Here is a 19,917-nt window from a genome sequence, read left to right on the forward strand (position 1 = left end):
AACAAGCTGCATGTATTGGACTTCAAATCCTGGAGGGCGACATTTGTTCTAAATCCGGTTTTGGCCGAAACATTCAGTGGTTTTTCTCCAGTTCCCTTTCATTTCGGTCTAGTTGTGGCAAAATTTTGCTGATGTTTGTAAGGGCACTACCAAGGAAACCACATCATGCATTCCAGTCCCGAGGCAAAGAAGCATCTTAATTTCACATTTCGTGCTCCGTGGCCAGTGACAGGTTTGAAGTCTGGTGTGTGTGTGCGCGATAACTTGCTGACTGAGGAAATGGGTCACACTGCAAATGCATCTTCTAAACATTTGAAAGTGGTTTTAAAGAGTCCATCCAATAAGTTTGTGTGTATGGAAAAACGAGTCCACATTATAATATAATGAAAAAATGGTCCAGGAATGCAGACTATTACAACTTTCAAAGCAACAGCGGAGAAAAAATTCTAGGATGTTTGTTAACTTAGTGGAAATAAAGTGGAAGTATTGCATTTTTCATTTTTATTTTTTTCTGTCATAAACACCAGAGTTCACCACCATTGATTATAAATCAGATACAAATGTTCTAATGTTGCAAACCATTGTGCAATTCTTCTTTTTCTGTAGGTTTTCACATTATTAGCCATACATTTATTATTATATAATACATACAAGTTTTAATACAGACAAAATGCACAAAACAAAGTAATAGTTGAGGTATAATGGCACTAATAAATACTATTATTGAAGTATTGTATATTTGTGGGCCATAATTACCATGTTGTAAATATCTGATATTCTAACCAAATATGTACTGTGATAAAGGTGGTTGCTCAAATTAAAGATGCCAAGTTTGAAATTTAGGCTACTTCTCTTGGACAAGCTAGCATCCCACAAGCTAGCTTGTGGTCATCCCCAATGATGATGCTTTCTTGTTGTCAGAAAGAATTGTAGCCACATTAAAGTGAAATTAAGAGGCTGTTTGCATTTCAACCACAATAGAAACACATTTAGAAATGGAAATATAACGCAGTTACAAATAGTCTTTATGCAGATAAACTGTTAGCTTAGTTTGCTACCATCTATTACTTTAGCAGCTTTAGACATACCTTATATACATCTACTTTGGCAAATCGTCCTACCCGTATGATAATGTGATGGTGACTTCTGACTAACCCTAACCATAACAAATATTCACAATGGCTTTAAAAATGAAGTAAATTTGGGTTTTGTGTTGTCTGCATGCGCAGCGTATGCAGAAACAATGGGTAGTTGTTTCCTACCCGATCCTACCCTACTTTGTGAGGTAGGATGGATTCCCAGAACACCGGCAGCATGTATAGGTTTTTGGTTGTTTGTTTGTTTTTCCCTAACTCTGAAAAATATTAATATATAAGGATCCAGTAAAATTGAGCAACTGGATGAAAAAAAAAAAAAGTTTCCTTATATATAATTAATTAAACTGTGCATCATGAAAAGCTATGCCAGTGGAGACCAAGAACAAAACTATGAGTCTTGAGATGAACATAATAGCTCCCCTTTAACATTTCTTTAATGTGTAAATGTGTACAAAATGCAGCCTGCTAATTTACCACTAATTGTAGTAATTACTCGTATGAGGAGCTCTGCCAAGACCTATTTAATGCGTGTAGTACAGTTTCGAGGTCATGACTGTTTCTTGCTAGCACTCTCCATGCATTTGAAATCGATGCCTTCAAGTACCACTCCATCGTGGCTGATGGCCCATTAATCTGTGCTTGTATATGTTACAGGTTCACTACGCAGCCTGTGGCGCACTAAAGAACATCTCATATGGCAAAGATCAAGACAATAAGATTGCCATCAAGAACTGCGATGGCGTCCCGGCTCTGATCAGGCTGCTGAGGAAGACTCATGACCAGGATCTGACAGACGTTATCACAGGTACACGGTGCATAGAGATCCTGGGCTCTGTTTTCAGTCTTGTTCAGTGTGGTTGTTTACTTCTGTTAAGGTGGCTATTATTAATTTAGTTAATGTGTGCCAATTTAGCTTTTTCATACTAGATAAAGCTGACAATTGCCACCAGTTGGACAGCTATTGGACATGACTTTGCAACCCAACAGAAGTAATTTAGCCAACTGGCAGCAATCCCACCAAGAACCATGCAGCTCCCTGCAAAAGCTCCACAATCCTACACCAAGATAAACTTTAATATAAAATGTACACAAAGGAAAGAGAAATTTTGTCAGGTCAGGATTTAAAACAGATTGTCTATTTAACGTTTGTACTAATACATAGAACTGTCATACAACCTTATTTAAACTGTGCATTTTAAATGGGCAATAGGCTACATTGTTGCTTTTCATTGTGCAATCAACATTTATTTCATAATGTTATGGCTGTAGAATTGATGACACTGCCAAGGTTTAATGTGACAATGATGTTAGCTTCGCTTTCACAGTGCAGCTCTGTCTGCCTCTGGGACCAAATCTCCACATTGCACAACCAAAATAGTAAGTCGGTAGGGCTTTTGTTTTCCATGGAAACTCCTGGTAGCTAAATATGGAAAAACTATCGAGGAGGGGGGGAGGAAAGTCTTCTGTTGCAGGAGGCAGAAAAAGGGAGGGAGTGATGCAACCAAAAGTAAAGCAAATGAACCTTGGACAGGCAATGTCTTGAACCTAAGAGGGATCAAAAGCCACATCAAGTTGGCATTGTGCCAAAAAGAAATAATGTAGCTCTTGCTTACTTATTAGCCAGCCCAGCATTTTTAAAATATTTTTTGGAAGGGCTCTGTTTGTTCATTTGCTATAGGATTCCTGAGTTTGCAGAAACCTTCAGTACTTTTAAGTTTAAAACACAAGAAGACTTGATGATGATCAAAATATAGTCCACAGGGTATATCCTGCATATAAAAAATGTTGGCACTCATGGATAACATTGGCCCTCCCCCAAAGAAAATGTTACGAAGGCTGTGATAAATCTTTAACCAGTGTTTTTAATGTTTAATTTACTCAGGCTTAAACTCAACTTTTTATGATGTAAAAGAAAAACACTTACATTTCTTTTGAGTAAGCCAGCGTAGTCACCCCACAAAGGCTTGCTTGAGCCAAGAAAAACCCTGAACTGACTGTAGGATGTATGTAAACTTGTGTGGAAATAAAGTGGGTGTATTGCATATTTTCTTATTTTCTGTCACACACCGAGGTGTTACAGTACTCCAATATTGATGACAACTGTTATACTAATGTGCAAAAATCAGTCATTGGGTGATTCCAATCATTTCAGTTGAGTCAGGCAGCACAGACTCTTCCTTGTTCCTTTGGGACCAGTCACACTTGCATGTGTAGCCACCACACAAAGGTTCAGTCCATTATAGTAATAATATATTTGTGCTTTATAGAAAACAATATTTACAAAGTTTTAAGAATTTCCCAGTGATATCAGTTGCTGGAAAAGTGCAAAATTCTCACTGAATCTTCTCGTCTGGTTTGTTTTTTTTTTTTTTTTTTTTTGTATGTTTTAAAAAAACACTTTTTTTCTTCTTCTCCCCTGAAGGAACGCTGTGGAACTTGTCGTCTCATGATTCTGTGAAAATGGAGATTGTGGACCATGCATTGCACGCCCTCTCCGACGAGGTGATGGTTCCCCATTCAGGCTGGGAGCGAGGGAGCAACGGAGCAGGTGGTGGGGAGGAAAACTGCAAGCCCAGACATCTTGAATGGGAGACTGCCCTCACCAACACAGCAGGCTGCCTGAGGTATGGAGCAAAGGAAGGATGGAAGCAACATTAGAGACGCAAGATATGTAGCTGGGAAAAGAAAGTGGAAAGTTGCCAGGTCAACAGACTGACAGAGCAGTGGGATGTGTGAGGGAGGATGGAAGCAATGATGCGCTAACAGAGCAGAAGAGCAGGAAATGCATCATGGAGTAGGCATAGTGAAGATGGAGAATGATGGTAGAGTCATAATAAAAAAAATACTGAAGACAAATGTCTTCAGTCAGATTAAACTCAAAACTTTTTTTCTTTTTAAAAAAAAAAAATCAGAGCTCTATTTACTTGGTCTTTATAAGATGCTATGTGTAAATACATACAAGTGTAGGAGAAGCATGTTTTAATTAAAACAATCTTTTCTGTAGAAGGAACAAAAACTCCAGATTCAAAAATTCAGACTTAAAAAAGTGAGTATATTGGAGTGATGCATCAAAGATATTTTTCATGTTAAAGACTCTTACTCTAATTACTAGTACATATAAACACTTCTGGGTTAAATGTCAGTTATATATCAAAGAAAAGAAAAATTGCCCAGTAACTGAGCTATCAGGAGGGGAGGGTGGGGTGACAGGAAGGGAATTTCAGAGATTACTGGGAGGGGGGGCAAGCAGAGGACAGTGGGGCATTGACTTTTCTAGTATAAACAGTATGTTCAGGCCTGTCTCTGTTATCTGTGATTTCCCTCAGCCATAAGTCTAATTATAAAAGGGTTACTTGCAGGTGTGGAAACGCATCTTATCTTGAGGATTTAGAAAGTTCAGTATTTACAGAAATGGTCTGGACAGCATCTGAATTGTTTTAAGTTAACTTGGCACTATATACCCACTTCAGCAGCTCAGTTATTTATGCATTCTATGATATTTTCTCATTTTTCATATTGTATGACAGTTTGGACCCAAGCAGCACCATCTACAATTCAGCCTGTGGTATCCTTATATAACCAATCTTTAAAAATAATGGATAAAAAAAATCTGTTCGGTGGCATCGCTGTCACATTTTAAAGAAATATAATCTACTTAGTTTTAAGAGTTTTAATCATCTGTGTTTTCTTAAATTAGTTTTTAAATGTATAAATAGGGTGGCCCCAGAGTGTCTCAATAGATACATCCAGAGACAAGATAGTAATCGTATTACTAGGAGTAAGGTGAACGGCAACTGCAAGATATTATATCGCAGATCTACATTCGGTCAGTCAGCTTTTTCTATAAAGGCTTGCTACCTGTGGAGCACACTTCCAACCGATATCAAATTGATTACAGACATTAGATCCTTTACACTGAAGGTTAAAGTGTGGTTAAAGGGAAATCAAAGTTGTAGTCATTTTAACTAATGATTTTAATTTTATTTTAAATTATTGTCTATTAATTGTAATTGTATTTATGATGTAATATGGTTTTATGAAAATGTATGTTTTATTGTAAAATGTATCTATTTAGATTGTAAGCCCAACAAGAGACAATTGTTGAAAATTAGCAGCAGCTATAAACCCATGTGCGGTACATCAGTTTCATGTCTTGCACTTGAACTATGTTAAACCGCACTGTCCCTTTTAAATGAATAAATTCAAAATTTCAGCCTGACATTACGCAGGAGATGCCAGAGCTAAACAATCTCTTAAAAATTGGGCGGTTGTACTAGCATGTTTGTGACATAGTTAGTGCTGGGTCACTACGCCTTTTGACCCAGACAATTGTAGCACGTTGTAATTGGCCTTCCTGCAGCCAAACTCTGCAATTTCTCTGCTCACGTTGTTCAGACCAGTTGAAGAGTAGAGCTCACACGGAGTGGGAATGCCAAGCTCCTACAAGCTTTTGTCCATTTCTAATTCCACTTAACAATATTCAGACAAACAAGAACGCTCTCTTCATTGTTGCCAAATAGACGGGGAGTGTTGTGCAGAGATTTTGTGTCAGTGAAGCTTCAGTTGCACTGATGGGTTTAATGGTTAATTTAAGGTCATTATGAGTGCAGTTTGTTTTGCCTTAATGGATATGTATATACGCAGCAATATGAGTGCCTTAATTATAGTATAAATTATAGCCAGTTTTGGGCATGTGGTAGCCACTATCTACATATGGGTCATTGAAACGATGAGTGTGTCATTTCTGTTTAAAGCTATTCTTTTTTTCCAATTCAAGACTTGTAGGAGATCTTTGACAGAGAACTTGTTTTCTGCAGAGTATTTAATGACTATATTTCCTCAGGAAATTCCTCCTTTAAGTTTTAATACTTAGTGGATTTTCCTGAAAATATTCATCTCTGTGACTGTAAACCTAACCTTTAGTTTCACTTTATGATTTCGTGTCACTTCACTGTCGAACTGTAAACGACAGATGGAAGGCAGAGTTAAACTTTTATGGCTCCAGAAGTCATGCAGGCATATCGTGAACAGTGGCACACATGTTTAATGTCTGCCTTATGTGGCTTCTTTTATAGCTAAGGTTAGTGAAGAGGATTAGGGTCAAACACTATTTTATTTACATATGTAAATAGATATTGTCTTGCTTTTTTCCGTTTGTTTGAAATAAGTTTAGCAAATTTCAAGCGTTGTTTTTTGAAAACCGGGACACTCTTTTTCTTTTTCCTGCCGCTGTCCTGATTTGATTCGGTCAGCATTTTTTATTTTAAATGTGTGCCTACCGCAGCATGTAAATAAACTTCTCAAACTATGTAGTGAAGTCAGATGAGTGCCCTGTGCAGTGAAAGAGAATGTGTCCTGGTATTATGTGAAAGGGTGTGTCTGCCGACGGGAAACATAAAAGACGAAAGGCCACGACACTCAGTTTTCCAGCTCTCTTGAATCTTTTAAGTGCGGCTGAGTCAGAGAGCAGTTGAGAAAATTGGCCCAGAGATGTAACTCGATCTTGTCAAACTGTACTCTCTTTGTAAACTAGTACATTTAACAGGAGTTTCATTCAAACTTAATGGGGGTGTGCTCGGGCATTATGTGCTGGAATCCTTTTGTAGTCACTATAGCAGACTCCTTCCGCTCCCCTTTAACCTCTTCTAATCTGCGTTCTTCTTTCTCCTCTTTTTCACTTTCCTCTCGATTAAAGAAATGTGAGTTCAGAGCGAAGTGAGGCGAGGAGGAAGCTCAGGGAGTGCACGGGATTGGTCGACTCGCTCATGTACATTGTCAAGTCCCAGATTGACTGTAAAGATGTGGACAATAAGGTATGTGGATTTCTGATTGATTAAATCCTTTGACACCTTTGTGTGATCCTTGTTGCTTTTGTGTGTTCAGTAACATTTACCTGTGAATTTACAATGAGAAAAGTGGCGTTTTGATTCTTAACTTTCTCTCCATCTCTGCAGTTGACAGAGAACTGTGTGTGTCTGCTGAGGAACCTGTCCTACCAAGTGCACCGTGAAATCCCCAACCCTGAGCGCTACCTGGAGGCCACACCAAACCACCAAGGCCCCGCCTACTCCAGCAATAAGGGCAGTTGCTTCGGTTCCCGCAAGAGCAAAGGTGTGTGCCTTAGACAGACAGAGATAGCGTAGTTTTCATTCAGTATCGAGAGCATTTGGTGAGGTCACATCATCTCACTGAGCTGATACTTGCACATACACACAATCTTAGACAAACACATTACACAAACAAAGCCAGTCATCAGCACAGGAATGTGAACCCCTCCCCCCCCTTAGAGAAATCTTATCCTCTCTTCAGCTGCTCTGTTTGTGTTTCACAGAGAGTATTGATTTGTTTTTGTCAGACTACAGCCCCCACTACAATTTGCTGGCTTTGTATTACAAAGTCAATTGCAACAACCATGTGTTAATGCTGGTATAAATATGTCAAATGTTTAGTTTTTTAGTTTTATTTTTTCCCCTTTATTTCTGATTTGACTCTTTACTTTTAGAAGATAGTGACTGATGATATAAGAGTGAGTGGTGAGGTGGTAGGGCACAACTTGACTCAGGCTGCTGCAGGTAGTTATTATGTGTTTGTAGCTACTCTACACTTGTACGTTATTAATACATTTGATGTACAATTTTATGTGAATATGAAATTACTTGTTTGGTTTGGGCGTTTCCCTGCATTTGCTTTATCTGGCCTTCATACATGGCATGTCACATGCTGATTCTGTGTGGTGGCAGTGCTGCTTTTGGGGTGTAAACAGGTGTTTACTGAGTGACTCAATTACGGCTGCTTTCCTTTTTACTTAAATGCTCTCTCTTCCTCCTGTTCTGCTGCTCTTCTCTTTCCCCTCCCTGCCCTACATCCTCCTTCGGCCTGGCTGCAGATGAGTGGTTTTCCAAAGGTAAGCTTTCTTTACCTGGCTATGCACTTTACTTCTGCTTTGTACTTTTGTCTTGGAGTGGGTGCAGTAGGATCATGGCTTAGATAACAGAAATGTTTTACTAGCACTAACATGACCTATTTCTTAATAGCGGAACACTTGTAGAAAGTGCACTGTAGTTTTTAAATCTTTGTGTTTGCCCTGACGAGCACGTGTCTAACCAAATCAGAACACATGTACTAACAGCGCATGTGTCAGTCTGAAACAGCCATCACACTCGGTGTCAACAGCAGATTGTTTTGGCATTTTTGTTGATGTTAATGTTTAATGTTGCTTCCAGGAAGGAAAGATGAGGATACAGCTGATGATACAATAGACATTCCAAAAAGGACCTCACCTGCTCAAGGTAAGCAAAGGCTCTATGAACAACTTTTATTGAATTAAGCCTTTATAGAAAGGGGGTTCAAAACACTGAACGTGTTGTGGTGACAGCGGTCTCTCATTCAGACGTAATCCACCTTTAGATGACTGTTTGCCACAGCTCCATTCACAGGCAGACATGTAGAGAGGATGTCATAGTACACCTGAGTTATCTCTTATTTGTTACAAATGCCAGGTAAACTTGGTGGGGGTTTTTTGACACCAAATATGTTGTCAACTGATAAAGCGCTCGGACTTCTGAAAATGTAGTTTGCTCTGGCTTTGCTACTGCACGCGCAGTTTGATGTAAGCTGTACCTCGCTCCATCCACATGGACTCAGAAGACCACTCTTTTTGATTGCAAATGGCAATAATGCATCAACAATTGGTGATGCATTGATTATAGTATACTTTCTGTAATTAGAATTTGGAAACAGAATTTTGTGACACACGACCGTTATTGCAATACAGCTTAGAATAATCTACAGGACAAAAATCTAAATCTGGACCATGAATACTCCTGAGATGATGTCCTGTTGAGCAGTGTGGTCATGTAAGGGCAGCCAATGTGAGCGCTAAAAGAAAGACAGGATGTGGATGTGGACAGTAAAGGAAATGAGTTACAGCCTTTGCTTTTTGAAAGTTTTGCAGATTTCTGCCTCTCTTGTCGTTTTCGACTTCATACGTCATCATAACGTGCTTCTGGAATGAGCTGTTGTTGTTGTGCACTTTTTCATGGGAGATTAGGAGTAGTGGATGTTGTTTGCATTCATGTGGAAACAATCTCACAGACAGACACACACGGGATCTCTGCCCTTTTCTCTGATTGGACTCGCTGTGCTTTAAGAGGCTTTCAGGACACCACAACAGAGACGTTCTCTCTATCGCAGGGTTTGATGGAAAGGAAGATTTATTATACTATGACAAATGTAGGTGTGATAGTGGTCAGGCTCCTCCTGCGCTGGTGAGTCTTCTGCTTCTCCATCAATCGTCTCTGCTGTTTTAAGAGTTAATATTCGGAGGAAGATCTTCTGTCCAAGGCTTTTGGAGCTTAATGAGCAGACAGTTGGGCACCATTTGTTTTGTCTCTACTGAAGCCCTTACAGAGTGCCTATCGGCTTGATGATAGTATAGACGTTTGCTGTGTTCTTATCTGGAGGGTGGCATAAAGAAAACCGTCTGTGTACTTGGATAAAGAATAGATATCACTCCCATCTTGATACCACATTCAGGAACACTTATCCTGTTTGATTTTCAAGAATTACTACTTAACATATCCCTGCACATATTGTTCAATAATTAATATGTCTGTATTTTATACTCCTGAAAGATTATTTCTTTATGAAGGACCTGTTACATTATCAATGTTCCCATCACACACGTGTCCACTCTCTGCCTGTTTCCTGTAGGCTATGAGCTCTTGTATCAGCCGGAGGTGGTTCGCATCTACATGTCTCTGGTGAAGGAGTCCCAAAACGCCACAGTGTTGGAAGCTTCAGCTGGAGCTATTCAGAACCTGTGCGCTGGACACTGGACTGTAAGAAATGCCATCTATACTGATCTTTTTCGATTTTACAGTACCAGAACTTTATGTGCTAAGTAAATAAACCAGGTTGGGAACTCTGAATAAATGGTGCTGTTTTAACATTAGTCATTGCAATCAAAGATTATTTCAGGAACATTAGTAAACACTCTATATGAGGATTTGTATTAGATTTGTCTGTTCTTAGAGGTTATCTGTAATGTAACACACAATTATTTTGACTTTGTGCACATGAGAAAAATCACAGTGGTATTTGTTTAGTCAACACTCCACCTAAAGAGCTGAAGTATTGGTTTACTGGTTGATCTACATTCCTATGCTTACATATGGCCTAGGGCTACAGGTCAAAGCAGCAGAAACAAGCTTCCTCTGAAGGTTGGGTTCAGCTTTAGAGAGAGGGTGATAAACCCAGTTATTTGAGAGGGTCTCCGAGCTGCTAGTTCTCTTACATCAAAAGCAACAACTCACTGGATGGTAACAACTCATCCAGTCCACACATGCAAAAAATCAAACTGTAGGTGTCCCTAAATTATTATGTGCAATAATTAGAAATGACAGAGGGAAAAGGTATTGAACTCCTGAAGAAAGGGAGGTGTGGAACATCATGACACGCCTGAAATCTATCAGTAATTAGAAAGCAGTTCTGCTACTTAGTCAAAATTAAGATCCGCTCATGATGCGCTGTTGGAGCCATAATACAGAAGTGGACAGCATTTAGACAAGCCTGTGAAATACTTGGAAAACGTAGTCTGGTCAGATGCGACTAAAATGGAACTCTTTTGGTACCATAATAAAGACCATGTTTAGAGGTCAAAAGGCACCACAACTCATCCCAAAAACACCACAACAGCAGTGAAGTTTGGAGGTGGGAACAACATGGTATGGGGCTGTTTTTCAGCAAATGGTACTGGCACGCTTCATATGATTGAAGAAAGGATCGATGGAAACTGAGATATTCTTTATGAAAATCTGCTGCCATCTACCAGGATGATGAAGATGAAACGAGGGAGGGGGGCGTTTCAGCAACACAATATTCCCAAACACAGCCAAGGAAACTCATGGTTGGTTTCAGAGAAGGAAAAATAACGCTGCTAGAATGGCCCAGCCAATCGCCTGACCTGAATCTAACTAAAAACCTTTAGAAAGAACTAAAGCTTAGATTTCAAAAGACCGCTTTTGTAGAAGACTGGCACAAAATCACACCTGCAACTAGTTTCTCCCTACAGGAGACATCTCGAAGCGGTCATCACCAACCACTTTTGTAGCAAGTATTAAATGAATTTCAGTCGGTGTGTTCACGAACATCTATCTTTGACTTCTTTGCATGTGTGGAGTGGATGTGTTGCTATCAACATCTGGTGATAATTTCATATCAGTGACAGCTTTAGAAATATATTTACTTAGAAAATTGGTGATGTATCCAATACTTATTTTACCCTGTGTAAGTAGCGTTTGACAGGTAACGGTAACCCACTGAGTGAAAAGTCTGTTAAAAACCAAGCACGAGATTTAGCAGCAATGGTCGTTAAGATGGTCTTCTAAATCAATAAAAGCACTTTGTGTGTCTGTAGTATGGCAGATGCATCCGTGCCTTGGTGCGCAGGGAGAAAGGTTTATCCATGATGACGGAGCAGCTGGCTCATAACAACGACCGCGTAGTCCGAGCCATGTCCGGAGCCCTTCGCAACCTGGCCATTGATGGACGAAACAAAGAGCTACTAGGTGACACATTTAACTCTTTGTCTAACTGAGCTTCAGTAAAAAGGTTTTAACCAGAGTTTAAAGAAAAATCCCCAGCTTTATTACATACCAGTGTTAGCAGTTGTAAGTATGCTGCAATCTTAATCTTCCCTGTGTTGTCAGGTAAACATGCGGTGCCTAACCTGGTAAATAACCTGCCTGGTGCTGGTCAGAGTCAGCCAGTGCGAGCAGTGTCAGAAGAGACGGTGGTGTCTATACTGAGCACGCTCCATGAGGTGCTGGGCTCCAGTGTGGAAGCAGCCAAGACTCTCAGGGCTGCTAATGGCATCGAGAGACTGGTGCTCATCAACAAGGATGGGTACGCAGTGACAGATGGATACAGATCATTTGGATAATTTTTTTTCTGTCCACGTTTTAGAGCATCTTGAAATTGCTATAACGGGTTATTTTCATAAATTGCACCTTTCTCCCTCTCTGTCCCTCTCGTCTTTAGTAATCGTTCAGATCGAGAGGTGCGTGGAGCCGGCCTAGTGCTGCAGACAGTTTGGGGCTACAAGGACCTGCGGCGCACTTTGGAAAAGGATGGCTGGAAGAAGACAGATTTCATGGTCAACTTAAACCCTCCCACCAACAAACCCAACGGATATGAGGAAAGCACTCTGCCGCTTATAGACAAAGGTCAGTGGTAGGAGTCAAAATAACCGCCACTTTGCTTAAAAGGTTTCAGTGTAATGATTGTTACCAGTCTTCTTGTTTTTATAAAATAAATTATGTAGTGGTGTTAGTTGTTATTCAAATTGGCCTTTTAAGTATCTATTCAGAGTTTCACATAATTTCCGTCTTAGATCTCTCTAAACTTGAGTCTGAATGATTCCTCTGCATGAATGCAACTCGGAAGTTGATTGTGCAGAATGATAACGGGCTGTTTGCTGATATGGAGTTACTCATCTCAGCCAACTTTCGATTCATTACATTTACAGCTTTGCCACATGGGGAATTTTCAAGAATAGTGAAAGCATATTTGATCTGCACTGCCTCCCAGTCAGTTTTCTAAGTGATTTTTGCATGTTTTTGTTTTTTACTGTGTGTGTGGGACCCGCCTGACTCCTCCCTGAGTACTGAGGTCAGGTTTAAGGTATAGAAGGGACCGGGCCTCCAGAAGTGTGTGGCAATTTTTGTTGAAATGTCAACACAGGACATTTTTAGTACTGATTTAAAAACAGTTTCATTCTTTGAATTTCAAAGTAGACTGAATGTGGACATTTGCTTTTACTTTTGTTTTAGTTGTGGTGATTTATTTAGTTGTTTATTTATTTATTTTTTACCTGTTGAGCACTTTGGTTGCATTAAAAAATGTATTTGTCTCGACTTAATTCTTTAGAATTACAGAGCAATACATGTATTTCTGACTGTTTTAATATTTCTCTGACACACAGGTGGCAAAAGTGACCGGGAAATGATTCCAATGAATGACATGGGACCAGGCAAGTGTGCAAACACAAAACACACAAACAGATACAACTGACAGAAGAGCTGTCCGACATGCCTTTGCTTTCATTGGCATCAAGTCATCACTGACCTCCAGCTGCTGCCTTTGAGTCAGCACAGCGGACCATCTGCCTCTGTCCCTAGGATCCTCCTCTGTCACACTAACCCACTGCATGTCTTCCTTCACTACATCATAAATCTCCTCTGCGGTCTTCTTCTTTTTCTCTTTCCTGCCAGCTCCATATTCTACGCCCTTTGTGTATTTATTGGAAGTACCAATTAAACACGTGCTTCTCCTCTTCAGATGCCTACTCCACACTGGACCAGACGGGGAGAAGGAACACTCTGGATAACACACTCGGACCTACTGACAAAGATTTAGATCAGGTATCGGCCAACCTCATGACACACACTGACACTCCTCACACCTTTGCCTAGAGACATAAGCCCGCATGTCTGCACCTTTACTGAGAATTTCACTGCCTCACTCCTAACATGCACTTTGCTCTTTGCTACATCTCTCTCCTGACCCCAATGTAACGTAGTGCTCACTTAATTTTTAAAGTTATCTAGCCAGTTCACACCTTGTTGTTGTTTTTGATTATAAATGGAATATTTTGGGGTTGAGGATTGCTGATCCGAGAAGCCAAAATCACCGAGCTGTGCTATAGCTGCAGTGCTTCACCTGACTTTAGGCGCCATCTGAGTTCAGTCTGCGCTCTCACAAGCTGCTAAAGTTGTTGTTCAATGAATGTAAAGGGCAAAAACTATTAATGGTGTTAATTTCACACACTGGTTTCCCAGAAAGTTACCGTGTGAATGGACATGTTCTCACACACACCCACAGGCAGCATGTTGATGCATGTCTCGGTACAGCACAGGAGTTGATCTTTATCTTGTGCGTTATTTCTCACCCTTGTCCCTTTTTTCCAACCTTAAAACAGGACCTAACATTGCACTAACATGTCGCAACTCTTCTTTCTTTCGTCATCCTGAACTCCCTCCACTTTTCGCCCTTCTGTGTCTACTCACCTCCTCTTTGGATTTTCACACTAAACCCTCTTTATTCACCCACTCCTTTGGACTCTTATCTCTCCTCATCTTTATCTGTCCTTCTCTCCTCTTTCTTTTTGTCTCTCTCTCCCAGGGAGGGATGTATGGGGAGAGGCAGGCCTCCTTGCCTCTAATGGATTCTTACGATGGTTAGGCTACACCCACTGTGTCACACTGCATGTCACCGCATGGTATGTGTGTCCCACTGGCTGCTCTCACAACTCACCGCATGGCCTAATATTAGTTTTGTAGTAAGATTTGTGAATATTTGTGCGTTTCTAATTGTGATTTGGATTTTTAATGAGCTTCCATTTTACTATTTTTAGACTGTTTTGCTCCCCCTGCTGGTGAAAAGTGTCAAATCTTTATTTTTTGTGGTTCCTTGGATCTTATATACACATATTTTTTGTTACCTCTGCTTTGCACAGTTTGTAATTTTTCGTTTTGTCCAATGTTAAGTAACGTTTTTACTCACTGTATTGTATTTTTTAAATAATGAATTTTTCTTTAAAAGTGTGATTCTTTCCACCCAGGCATGGCTGCCTCGCCCTTAGCCGCTCCATGTGATCCGTTCACACACTTGTACTTCTTCTTCTCTTGCAGAAAAACTGATTGTGTGCATCACAAGACGACAGCCTCCTCCCACTTACTGCCCTTGCTGAACTGACAATGGGGGACTACCGCTACACTACCGACATGACTAAACTTCATCCTTTACACTCACTCTCTTGCAGCTTCTCTTCTTCCCTCTGTCTCTCTGTTACATTCCTCCATTGCAGTTCAAACACTCGAATGAAACCATATGGAAAACTGACGATGCTCTGCATTCCCTGTGGACAGCCGGATGTGACACTACGACCACTTGACTCCAAAACCACTTCATCAGCACTACAGCTTGCTTGGACAACACTAATGCTCTCTTTCTTTGAGACTGTGGCTTCTTTGGTATTTTCTCGGAGGTCAGAGCAAAGACTAATTAAACTAATTAAAAAGGAACTGTTGGAATCATATCAGGACACTTTATGGTGAGATTTTCCATAAATGGCTAACACACTCTGTTTCGAAGAAATCAAGGTTTTCTCTCTCTCTCTTTCCTTAATGGTCACACACTACAAAATATGAGTAATTTCCTACCGCTGGGATCTTGTATTTATCTGTCTAATTAGATATGTGTACAGCTTCTGCTTCTGTTTTGGTAGCGGTTGTTCCTCTACTCGCTTTGCTGTGTACTTTTAGTTACGTACGCGTGCCAAATGACACTGCTACTGCTGTGACTGCCACTGCTAACGCGCAACATGGCACACTCAGACTTTTCTCCAGCAGCCACACTGAAAACTTGTCATCCGCTTTGTTCTGTTGGCATCTTGTGTTGGTGACAGCCCAAAGATGCACGGGCGTGCTGCTTTTTTCTGCATTTGATTGTGATGATCCACAACTGTACAAGGTTAGTTATACAGCCAGAAATAAAGCAGACGAATGATTCTCCTCCTCCTCCTTGTTGGAACAGACGGCAATTTCTAAAGTGATCTTTCTGTTAAATGCACCCCCCTTTTTCTTGGTAATTCTTAGTGGATATCTCAAGGATCCGGTGGGCGCATTTCCTTATCTGCAGGTCCATAATCTTATGAATGTGTACATATGCAAGATTGTCTTTAATCGTGGGCTAACTGGAGTGCCTCGCTTATTCAGGATGGGTCTCATGGGTGTGTCCAGCGTGACCTGGGTAACTGGTCAAGTTGTTGTTTTTTTTTGTTTTGTTTTTTCACAGCAGCGTACAATTTGGGAGTACTGTATATAGAACTCAGAAGTTTTTATTCTGCAAGAATATGCGATCTTGTATGTTATTGGATTTTTTTTATTTTTTAATTAAACTCTTGAGTTCTGTGTAACTCACTGCTTCACAAATCCATAACCTGCCTGGCTTTAAGACTACAGATCGACACAGTGCTGTCTGTTTGTTTTTTTTGCCCACATTTCTTTAGTACGATGTTTGTTCTGAAGAGGAATGCTTATTCTTAGTGCCGAGTGAGATGTAGATACTTACTGCGTGGATGATTAAAAGAAGCACTACGGGGTTGTAAAGTGTGATTTTTCTTTTCTTTTTTTAACCTCCTTTTTTCATGCCAGTTGAAATATGACAGCCTCCTTTTCTCAAATTAACGAGCTGTCTTCAAGATTGGACTGACTGAAAGATGAAAATGATAGCGAGCGAGGGCTAGTGTTAGAAAGAGAGGCATAGACCAGAATCTATTAGATAAAATCAAGAAAAAAGTAAAAGCACATTTAAACTATATATACAAGAGAATATTTGTTAATTTTAATGGTTTTATGTATTATTATTTTTTATATATATATTGATTTGGGTTCAATTGTTTTGGGTGCTCTGGGTGAATGCATATGCAATCTTTTTTTTTTTTCATTTTTTGTTTGATTGAAAACAGTTTGTCTTAATTGAAAGCAAAACCAAGTTAGCTGAACAGAAATCCTCCAATGCCATCATCAGATACACTAATGGGAAGGAAAAAACCAGATTGTTGACTAATGTAATCTCTTTGCCTTGGCTCTTAAAGTTACACATTCTCATTTATGAATGAATTATGTAACTAGCAATAATGTTTTTAATAAAAAAGAAAATTATTTCTCAGTGCCTGTGTTTTCTTTTTTCAGATTCTATTTATTTATTTATTTATTTTTAAATGGGAACAAGAGATGTTTATGATTTTTGTAGTCACTCAGTATCATTTACTTGTGGTTATTATAGTTGAAAGTGGGGGTAATAAAAACTAGACTACAAAAAAAAGTATTTTCTACTTTTAAAAACATTGAGGAAATTAAGTAGCAGTAATTTATTAAGCATGAGAAGGAAATGGTCCAGACTTTAAGTGACACTGTAGGATTTCCACATGGCTGCGAGTCAGGTGACCAAATTCCAGCCAATTAAAATTGGGACACTAATTCTGAGCCATTTATAATGTGAAGGATAAATTCCATTTGAAAGCAACATTCCTGATGCCCTCACTGCGTAAACTTAAAGAGCATACATTAGAGCCAGCACTATTCCCTTTACTCATGTAGTCTCCTTTGTTTCTGCTGCTGTTTCATCTACAAAACCTTTGGCGTCTGAGGGGAAACATCCATCTTATTTCCTTTTTTGTTTTTAATCCAAAGTTGTTTTTGTTGCGTTTGCTTTTTTTTTTTTTTTTTATTATTTGCCATATTCCACATAATTCTGCATATTTTGTGACTTGAAATGTTTTTTCACCTTCTGCTGTGAAGCATTGGCAGAATAACCACGACGACAACCTTTAACCTTTAAGGTGGTTGGGAACAACAGGACTGGTCCTGTGAGACTTCAAGTTCCAGACAGAGAATCTGCTACTGGCCAACCAACCACACATAGTGGTGGCTGACAAGGAGAAGACCGTAGTTGTGATAGTTATGGTGATGACCAATGGATACCGACATCAGGAAGAAGGAACAGGAACACAAACACAAGTAAAAGGACTCTCCCTCTTATATATACACATTTTGGTTTCCGCTGATTCTGTTTAACGCCGTTTTGTTATCAACAAACTACACATATGTCAGTAAAGATTTTCAGCTTGCATATTTAATTCATAAATGTATTTATTTTTTCACTATCACAAAACAAATTGGAACTAAAAATTTTAAACCAATGAAACTAAAAGTGAATCCACTTTGAGCTGACACCAAACTTACTAATAACTCAGCGCTCGGTGTCATTTCACAGGGCGGTCAGTAGGTGTCGCTATCACGTTGCAACACCATCTCGGATGCAAAAACTCGTGATGGGCGTCGATGTGTTGCATATGGTTGTGCGACTTTAATTTCTGGCTTTAACTCCAGTGGGTAAAATAAACATAATCCTCCATGAACCCTCTGCTCCTGCTACAGGAAGATTTTGGTAAGTGTAACTTTAAAGCTAACCTACATTAGCCACAGTGTCAGAAATCACTCCAGAATTAACCATCTTAATAAGGTTAAGCCAATTAAACCTTCATTCTAAGGAATGGAAGGATTATTAAGTTGTAGTCTATGAATAAAGTGGCAAAATTTTATGCGAAATGAAGGGCGTTTTGGTTTTTTGCATTTTTGTGCTAACATGTAGCTACCTCTTAAGCTAGCTAGGATAAGTCTAGACAGCGATGATTAACCAACGCATTTTGTTAAAAAAAAAGTCGGCTTAGGTGTTTAGAAAATTGCGATTAATGGAATAAATGAAACAGACAAACAAATAAAAATGTTGTCTGATTGGTAACAAGCCGATAGTGAAGTTCACTAATGCTAATTAATTTGTAGGGCTCCTCCACGTGGTCCACATGCTCCCAGAGTCGGTGTTAGCTGTGATACTGCCAGAGAGACCACCTCTGTACACACCGCACACAGGAAACTAGCCGTGACTCATTACACTGTCAGAAGAAAACAGGTATCTAGAGGTGTACCTAGTACTTAAATTAAGGATCTCAAGTTGTACCAAGAATTTAAACCTGCAGTAAATTATAAGAAGAGGTCAAAAGTGAGGCTTTCCCCCCAAACCATGAATGCAGCAATTGAGCAATTTACTCAGAAATGTTCATTTCGATTTTAGGGGGAAAAGCTCTTCAACTCAAAAGATAAAAGGTATAAATAAACTGTATTATTCAGATTAATAGAAAATAAATGAAACCATTATCTAGCGTCCATATATTCAGAAAAGCTCGAAATTGTATCTTAAATTACAATAAAAGCAATAATACAATAATAAAAGCAAAATAAATAAATAAATAGCAATTGGAATATTTTGGTACTTTCAAAGGAATACCCTACCATGAATCTGATTTGGGGTTTTTTAAATCATCATCAAAAGATCTGTTTCCTGCCATTCTAAGCAAAGTTGGTCAAATAATTCATTTTTGTGCAAATCAGCCAAACTTTGAAAGCAATTTTTAATTTAATTTGACTGTTAATTTCTATACAATGTTTTCCATGTCGGCTAATACTGACTACCTTATGACTGTACTCTTATTCAATAGGATAGTGAGGCCCCCCCATGTTATTTAAGCTATTTAAGTGTTTACCAGATTTGTTTGGAGGCAGATGATTTGTGGCGACCTCCTTAAAATTGTAGCCGAAAGAAGAACAAGGTTTCTATACAAGCAGTTTTTGTGTCCCAGTTTTTGCTGAAATTAAATTCACATGCCCTTTAATGAACCATATGGTATAGCCAAGCTGGAAAAAAAAGTAGTCACCACCCAAAGAAATGGGTTGTGACTATTGTCCACCCATTCCACTAAATAATTATCACAGTGATTTAATGTTTTAGCTGGCAGCAGGTTATTTAACCCTACCTAAGGCAGTGAGTAGGTTCTCTTCTATTAAACAACCATGTCTGGAGACGTATCCTGGGGTTGTGGAAAAGATCTTACTCTATTTTAGAAGGGTGACATTATTGGCCTGAGCAGGGGAAAAACTCAGGAGATTCCTAAAATGACGAAAACTGGGTTAATAACTGCCCAGTGCATTATTGCATTATTGAAACCTGTAAGAGTTGTGGTGAACCATCATCTTTGATGGAGAAATGGACAAAATCTTGAATGATCCTGATCGGAGATTACTGAAATATTTAGTTTGTAAAAACTTCAATTTAATTTATATAACACCAAATCACAGCAACAGTCTTGTCGAAGTGCTTTATATTGTAACAGAACAACCCTACGATAATACAGAGAAAA

At 39.3% G+C, this 19,917-nt stretch overlaps 2 protein-coding genes across 5 annotated transcripts in view; both read left to right on the plus strand.

Annotated features, from left to right (window-relative positions):
• The window catches only part of ctnnd1 (catenin (cadherin-associated protein), delta 1), a 36,575-nt gene extending 19,759 nt beyond the window's left edge, over positions 1-16,816 (plus strand). The window contains exons 12-23 of the mRNA XM_013911929.1: positions 6,793-6,910; positions 7,052-7,208; positions 7,984-8,001; positions 8,321-8,386; positions 9,810-9,937; positions 11,515-11,665; positions 11,807-12,002; positions 12,138-12,322; positions 13,081-13,128; positions 13,437-13,519; positions 14,280-14,334; positions 14,789-16,816. Of these exons, the coding sequence (XP_013767383.1) occupies positions 6,793-6,910; positions 7,052-7,208; positions 7,984-8,001; positions 8,321-8,386; positions 9,810-9,937; positions 11,515-11,665; positions 11,807-12,002; positions 12,138-12,322; positions 13,081-13,128; positions 13,437-13,519; positions 14,280-14,334; positions 14,789-14,847 (1,264 nt within the window). The 3' untranslated portion in view covers positions 14,848-16,816. The remainder of the gene's footprint in view (positions 1-6,792; positions 6,911-7,051; positions 7,209-7,983; positions 8,002-8,320; positions 8,387-9,809; positions 9,938-11,514; positions 11,666-11,806; positions 12,003-12,137; positions 12,323-13,080; positions 13,129-13,436; positions 13,520-14,279; positions 14,335-14,788) is intronic.
• Positions 16,817-17,919: 1,103 nt separating this feature from the next.
• Positions 17,920-19,917, plus strand: part of LOC102199475 (uncharacterized) — a 12,950-nt gene continuing 10,952 nt past the window's right edge. For 2 of the 4 annotated variants that reach the window (XM_005737381.2, XM_005737383.2), the window contains exon 1: positions 17,920-18,110. The gene's annotated coding sequence lies outside the window, so the exon portion shown is untranslated. Of the gene's footprint in view, positions 18,111-18,505; positions 18,633-19,917 lie in introns of all 4 variants that reach the window. The other 2 variants (XM_005737382.2, XM_005737384.2) reach the window with 2 other exon arrangements.

This window comes from Pundamilia nyererei, unplaced genomic scaffold, assembly GCF_000239375.1.
Source record: "Pundamilia nyererei isolate P.nyererei 1_Seehausen unplaced genomic scaffold, PunNye1.0 scaffold00075, whole genome shotgun sequence".
NCBI lineage: Eukaryota > Metazoa > Chordata > Actinopteri > Cichliformes > Cichlidae > Pundamilia > Pundamilia nyererei.